Here is a 7,522-nt window from a genome sequence, read left to right as displayed (position 1 = left end):
TACTTGATCGGTCTGATCGTGAAGACGTACGACTACATCAACCGCGTTGTGCTAGCGCTTCCGCTTTCGGTCTACGAGTGTACGTGGACAACACTCTCCCCTCTCGTTGCTATGCATCACCATGATCTTGCGTGTGCGTAGGATTTTTTTTTGAAATTACTACGTTCCCCAACATAAACATGTCATAATCCATTGATTTATGATCACTGTTACATTTGATAATTTATAATAACATAAATGAACTTAAATTGTTTCGGGCCTGTCATGAACATCGCAAGATCACTCAACACTATAGGCCAGCACAACAAAACACGCATACACTTCTAGTTTACAAGACAAGTACTTCATTTGTTTGCATCATGCATGCATGTTTAGCTTTCAAAATTAATTATTATGTTGTAACAAAACTTAGTCTAAGAAGACCGAAAGTATGTGTAGAATAGGGCTACTTAGTGCATTCCTAGTACATGATATCGGAACTCTTGGAAATTATCATTCTTTAGCTGATTATGTCTCTCCATTCATACCTCTTCCTATTTAACTACAGAATGCTCATACTGAAAATAGCAGTGCAGTCAAGCTAGGTGGTCTTCACCAAGTCACTAAGCAGGTACATATATGCTAGGTATCCAAATGGTTCTCTAATTGTAGTTGGTCTAATTCTCTCTGAAATTTTCCTTCTTTGTGTAAAGTGAAATCTTCCCAGTTTTATGATTAACACATTTTTCATTTCTTGCAAAAAATGGGATATAACTGAAGTCTTGTTCTTTTTGATCAATTCAAGAAACAAAAACAAACCCGTGGGCAATGGAATTTTAGGGAGTAAAGATAGAACATATATGATTGAAGGAAACATTCTTGAAGAGCAATATGTTGCAGTCTCTGTCCGTGGCTAAATCTAGGAGGTGAGAACTGGTGAGACCATATGAAAAGTTTCAAACAGTAGGAGATGCTGGTTATGTTATTGCTTGGCCTTGCTCACATGTAAGTATGTTTCCATACAAGCATCGAGTATGCTCCAATATCCACATTTAATATATTTTACTTATAAAAAATCTTTGTGGTTTTTAGGTAAGGAAACTAAGCCGACCACTCCAAGGAAGCATTTGTATGATACACTTCTAATTTATCAAAGAACATCTTATCTTGCACGTGTCTAAAACATTGGTCATTTTCTTTTTCAGGCCGATTGAGGATTTGAAAAGAGAGTGCATTAAGGGAGCCAGGAGTAATTGGGTAGTTCCGGATTTGAAAAGGGAGTGCATTGAAGGAGCCAAGATCAGTTGATGAACTAGTCTGTGAATGAACAAGTAGTGTGGCTTTTGTTATATTTTAGCTTAATTGAGAAACATAGTTCTAGACTATTGGATATTTCTTGTTTATTTGTATGTTCTGTATGAATGTCTTTTATTATTTAGTTGTGAACTTTGGTGTAAGTATCTGTCCAGGCTAATTGTTTCACTTAGCTTGCCAATTTTTATAATGTGATGTTTGCAAATGCAATCTATGACGTGGAATGGTGCCTTCATATAATGATATTATTGGACTGATCTGCATGTGCGACCATGTCATGAGAAAATGATGGAATTTGAAATGATGAAATACAAATTCAAAATAAATCAATCCATATTTAAAGTAAAATATTCCATTTGTACCGAGTCGCTTATGTATATTTAAATACAAATATAATGTCTCTACACGACCTGTATAAAGTACCGGGACTACTATGAATGGATTTATAGAAGCGCCTCAAAGGTCTTGAGACGCCAATGAAACGCATCTATGCGAGTAGAGACGTGATATGAGTATGTCTAACATAACGTCTCTACCTGTCTAGACACGATGTTGAACGTTCGTATATAGCGTCCCATGTCATGTAAAGACGCTCAACAAGCGTGTCTACATGGTTTGAGACGATCCGTGGGAAGACGCTCCAAAGACGCTTTACTATAACGACTCTACAGTTGCCTAGAGGTGAAATAACACGTCCCCATGTATGGAATTCGACGTCTCTACTGGCAGTTTTTGTTGTAGTGGCATTGGACTTGGAAAAATTGCCCCAAGGCTTGGCAAGGAATGTATTATGGCAAGTCTCGTGATGCAACAATTGTGCTAGAGGCCGTAGCATCCGAGGATTTATGGATTTGGCATTACTTTTTTGGTATGCCGGGCACTCTCAATGTTATCAATGTGTTGCAACGGTCACATTGGTTTGCTAGGCTTGCTAGTGGTGATGCTCCTGCTTGCAACTACACTATCAATGGGCATGAATACACAAAGGGGTACAATCTTGCAGATGGTATATACCCTCCTTGGTGCACATTTGTCAAGAGCATCAAAGAACCCAAAACAAAAAAAAAACAATGTGAATTTGCAAGGGTGCAAGAGGCAGCTCGAAAAGACATTGAAAGAGCATTCGGTGTTTTGCAATCTAGGGTTGCCATTGTCCGTGGTCCTGCTCATTTTTGGATAAGAAAACCTTGAAGAACATCATGACATACTGTGCTATCCTGCACAATATGATTCTTGAAGATGAGAGAGGAATGAACTTAGAATTCTTTTACGACAATATTGGTAGCCGTGTCAAACCAACTAGAGACCCAAACCGCATTAGAGCTTTTCTTCAGACATACAAGGAGATTGAAAATGCAGACACACACTTTCAACTTCAAGAGGGTCTCATTGAGCATCATTGGCAAAGGGCTGGACAGTGACTAATTTTTGTATTCATTTGTATTTGTATTCATGACAAGTGTTGTATTGCATTATTTAAGTTTGCTACGGTGATTTGAACAATTATTTGTAATGCGGATGATTATTGTATTATGTTTGATTTGAACAATTCAGTTTGTTTTCGATTGTTGAATTATGTTAGATTTGATATTTGTGGGCTAATGATATGCGGGATGCAGCGGCGCAAAGAGCAGACCCTATAAAACGGACCCGTAAAATGGTATATTCCGTGAATATACTTTTTTACGGATCCGTTTGGGGGGTCTGCATCTGTGCCAGCCCGAGCCAACCCGCAAAAGCGGTTTTGCGTGAACTGCAAACGCGTTTTGCGGGCCGGCGGGATGCGGGGTCTGCTAGAGTTGCTCTTAGTTCGTTAGCTAGCTTCATGGAGTCATAGGATAGTCGTGCATGTAGTTAGTTATTTAGCTGGATGAGGTTAGAGGGTGTTTGTTTTCAGGGACTTATTGGTTTAGGGACTTAAAAAAGTCCCTATAAGTCCTATCTAAACCAAACAAGAGGGACTTATAGGGACTTAAAGTGGGCATTTGTGACTTATAAAATAAGACTCTCAAGAAGGGTATAGTTGTAATATGGTCTTTTAGTCCATGTTAAGTCGTAGGAACCAAATAAATAGGGACTTTTTAAGAACTTGAGACTTATAAGTTGGGATTAAAAAAATTCCTAAAACTTATAAACCAAACAGGGCCTTAGTTAGCGAACTAGTGTGTGCGTGTGTGATAGCTAGCTAGGTGTGTATGCACCGGGTACAAAACCCCTCCCCCTTATACTGACGAAGACTAAAATTTGATTTTTTTTGCGGGCTGACTGGAATTTGTTTTAGCTGGTCTAAAATTGCAGGGTGTAGTAGCATGTACGCAAGTGTGTACTCCCTCCGTCTGCGAATAAATATACATCTAGCTTTTGTTCTAAGTTAAAGTTTTTAAATTTTGATCAACTTTATAAAAAATAATAGTAATATATATGGCATTAAATTGATATATTATCAAAGTACATTTCAAAACGAATCTAGTGATACTAATTTGATGTCATACCTTTTTACTTTTTTCTAAAAAAATGGTCAAAGTTTTAAAACTTTAATTCAAGACAAAAGCTAGATATACACGTATTCGCAGATGAAGAAAGTATGTACGTACGCCAGTACGCGCCTAGCTATATATGGCACGATGCCCATGATATCCAATCATGCATGCCAAAACAAGCGGTCAGGCCACACATGAACACGAGCACCTCCGGTGACCAAGGCGAACCGCATATGCGCCAACGGACAAGCGCGGCCAGCGCGAGCGCCCATATATAAATTCCACAAACATTCATCATCCTTACACAGGGTTCACAGCTACACGTGCGTAGTTCAGCTTCTACCGATAATCTATCTAGGCTTCGAGATGGCATCCTCGAGAAGGTTGCTGGCGGTGACTTTGCTGGCGATGCTGGTCGCGGGCGCGTGGTGCGCGGCACCGGTGACCTTCACGGTGGAGAAGGGGTCGGACACGGGGTCGGGAAAGAAGCAGCTGGCGGTGCTGGTGAATTACGACATGCCAGGCGACACCATGTCGGAGCTGGAGATCATGCAGCACGACGCCGACGACTGGGTGGCCATGACCAAGGGCGAGGGCGGCCTGTGGACCTTCGAGAGCGCCGATCCGCTCGTGGGCCCCTTCAACTTCCGCTACTTCACCACGAAGGGCATGAAGAACGTCTACGACAGCGTCATCCCAGATAACTACACGATCGGCACCACCTACACACCCGAAGGGTAGCGTCCCTCGACGGCCATCCAAGAATTATGTTCGGTAGATCTTTCCTGGGTTTTGGCAATTTTTAAGAGAGATGTGATGTACGGATAATAGAAAAAGTTGTTGAGGCCACTCTTGACCGGTTCCTTTATGTATGTAATTGTGTCCGTTCAGTTTCTCGGAGGTCCTAGGGGTAGGGAGTGTGTTTGCGTTGATATGGCTAGTGTGCATCTGTGTGTGTTAGCATATGAGTTTGTATTGTGTTTCAGAATAAACTATATTTGCTTAGGATCCTGAAATACAAATGGATTTTGTTTATCTTTTCACCAACTCACCACTAGCTGTTTGGATCAACTAGAAGAAAAAGAGAGTTTTTACGGTACATCATACTACCGTAAATAGTGTGTAGTATATAACTGATCCAATGGTCAATATCAATTCCTCAAATTTTTGCTCCAAGACATTTCGGTAATTAACTATTAGAGTTTGGGATTAGTAATTAATGACAATACGATACCACCTCGACGACGCAGCCGCCCCGCCCGGCCCGGTTGCCCTTTTCCTATTTGCACGTACTTCGGCGGGCGGCCTGAGATCGCTTCCTCGCTTGCCCTCTCTCCGTCGCACGTACGTACACCGGCGCCCACTAATCTAAGATTTTACACAAAGGCACATAGCACACGGCATAGCACTAGCAGCAGTATAGCAGACACAAGCACATATCACATAACAGCATCACACATGAACGGGCATCACACACAGAGCACACACAGCACGCCGGACAAGCACACCCACACAAAGGACTACACACGCCACGCCAGGTACTCCGCACGCACGCCAAGCAGCAGGCTCGCCGCAGCATGCGCTTGCAGATAACGGAGGAAAGGGCAGAGGGGGAGGTAGCGAAGGAGAGGGCAGAGGGGGAGCGAGGCGAAGGGCGTTGCCCAGGTATCGGTACGGGGCTCGAGGTGGCGTCCGTGCAGTCGTGGGGCGGGCTGGACGTGGGCGATGGCACACGGCGAGCTAACGATGGCTGGCTGCAGGTCGCAAAATCTACACTACGCACGGTGGCCGCTCACGATGGCGACGGAGCAGGACGGGCCAAATGAACACTGATGACAATGTCAAATTCCAGCTCCGTCGTCCGCTTAATTCTGAAGGGAATCTGCCTGCCGAATTGGTTAACAGTGAACTACCCAAAACGCCCCTAATTACTCAATATACTACTGAAAATTTGGAGTAGTATTGCCTCATCTGAACCATCAAATCATAAAAATAAACGGCCCTAATTTAATTGATGTACCGTAAAAGGTCTCAAGAAAAAACGCTGTATTTAATCATTCATCTTGGTTATACCAATACTTCCTCCGTTTTAAAAAATTTGTCTTAAATTTGTCTAGATATGGATATATCTAATACTAGAACATGACTTGATACATCTGTATTTAGATAAATTTAAAACAAGAATTTTGGGAGGGAGGGAGTATGACGGAACATTTTGTAGCTATCAAACTACCGAGTAAACCGGGAATCTCAAGTTTCATCCTCTACCTCACAACCAACTATGGAAAAGGAGATGTAGATGTGTCGCACTACTTGATAGCCAACATTGTGCATCAAATTTTTCGGTCAGTGGGTGGCTTGCCAATGAGGAGAACAACACATTGGTGCCCTGGATCCACTTGGGGAGACTATGGTGAGGGAGAAGAGAAGTGGACGACAAAGATGTTGTACCTTAAGACGCAAGGGCCGCCATCGGTGGGAGGGTGGTTCGCATCCTAGTGATAACTATAGTTAGAATGTGTAACTTCGTTATTAGTGGCCCATGCTACTCTTACCATCATGTCAACTATCCCCTTCGTTTCTAAATATAAGTCTTTCTAGAAATTTCAACAAGTGACTACATACAGAACAAAATAAATGAACTAACACTCTAAACTATGTCTACATACATCCGTATGTTGTTGTCCATTTAAAATGTCTAAAAAGACTTATATTTAGAAACGGAGGGAGTACTACTACTGAAAAAACGCTTATATATGGGGTCGATTAATGGCGGGCATATTCTAAACCCTGCGATTGTATTTTGGCCTGATATCGTGGGAATCGATGTCCGTCATTGGTATTTCTTCACCAATGGCGAGCGCAATTATTTGCCTGTCATTGGCATTGAACATACGTTGTCCATTGTACATGTATAAAAGTAGGGTCTTGTATTTATACCGTTTTATCTCCTCTTTCCTTTCTGTATATTTGTATATCTTGGAAGACAAATAGAGACCGGTCGACCCGGTACCTATATATGTGCATCATGCACACGATCATGAATTATCGATGCATGCAATCCTTCTCTTCCTAACTTACATGGTATCAGATAGCACGTTGACCCTCTCCTAAACCTCCGTTGCCTCTAGCCGCCGCCGCACCGGGCCGCCGCCACCGCTCATCCCATTGCCGCATCCCTCCCTCATGCAGCCACGCCACCCACTCTCCTCCAGTCGCCGCCGCCGCTGCCCTCCCTCCCGTAGCCGCGTCAACCCCCTCTTGTCTCCCTCCCAAAACCTTAAACCAACCCCGACGCCTCCACTTGTGTAGCCTCTGTCATGCTTCCTCCTCCAGCCACCGCCGCCTCCCTGTCCGCCATCGCGCCTCCTCCTCCAGCCGTCGCCACCACTGTGATGTCTTCTGCCACGGCGTCTCTCTTCGGCCACATGTACGCGGGCGCCATGACTCCCTTCATCCACATGCAGTCAGCCACGCCGATGGCCGGCAGCCACGCTCCGCCCGCCCCACCGAAGGCCGGCGGCCATGCTTTGCCTGCTCTGGTTTAGCCCTTCGGCGGCTTTACCACGCCGCCGGTTTCCCCGCCATGGGACTACGTAGCTCTGACCGCCCCGGTTTAGCCCTACGGCAGTTTCACCATGCCGTGGAACCCTACTTCTTTGGCTGCCCTGCCGTTGGCCCCGTCACCGCATAGCTATGATGGTGGCGGAGATTGGTACATGGACTCGGGTGCCACCGCCCAATTGACA

The 7,522-nt window shown here is 44.0% G+C and overlaps 1 protein-coding gene across 1 annotated transcript; it reads left to right on the top strand.

Annotated features, from left to right (window-relative positions):
• Nucleotides 1-4,086: 4,086 nt before the first annotated feature.
• On the top strand, nt 4,087-4,877 carry LOC125506438 (pollen allergen Phl p 2-like). Its single transcript, XM_048671254.2, has one exon. The coding sequence runs from the start codon at nt 4,140-4,142 to the stop codon at nt 4,512-4,514; it is 375 nt and encodes a 124-aa protein (XP_048527211.1). The 5' UTR covers nt 4,087-4,139; the 3' UTR covers nt 4,515-4,877.
• The last annotated feature ends 2,645 nt before the right edge of the window (nt 4,878-7,522 follow it).

The sequence above is a fragment of the Triticum urartu genome, chromosome 5A (genome assembly GCF_056163025.1).
Source record: "Triticum urartu cultivar PI428250 chromosome 5A, HENAU_Tu73, whole genome shotgun sequence".
In the NCBI taxonomy this organism is placed as follows: Eukaryota; Viridiplantae; Streptophyta; class Magnoliopsida; order Poales; family Poaceae; genus Triticum; species Triticum urartu.
Note: the sequence above shows the minus strand (reverse complement) of the source record. Positions and strands in the feature narration are given on the sequence as shown.

What these genes read in the sequence shown, in the direction of transcription:
- LOC125506438 (XM_048671254.2), top strand. Translation starts at nt 4,140, where the DNA reads ATGGCATCCTCGAGAAGGTTGCTGGCGGTGACTTTGCTGGCGATGCTG.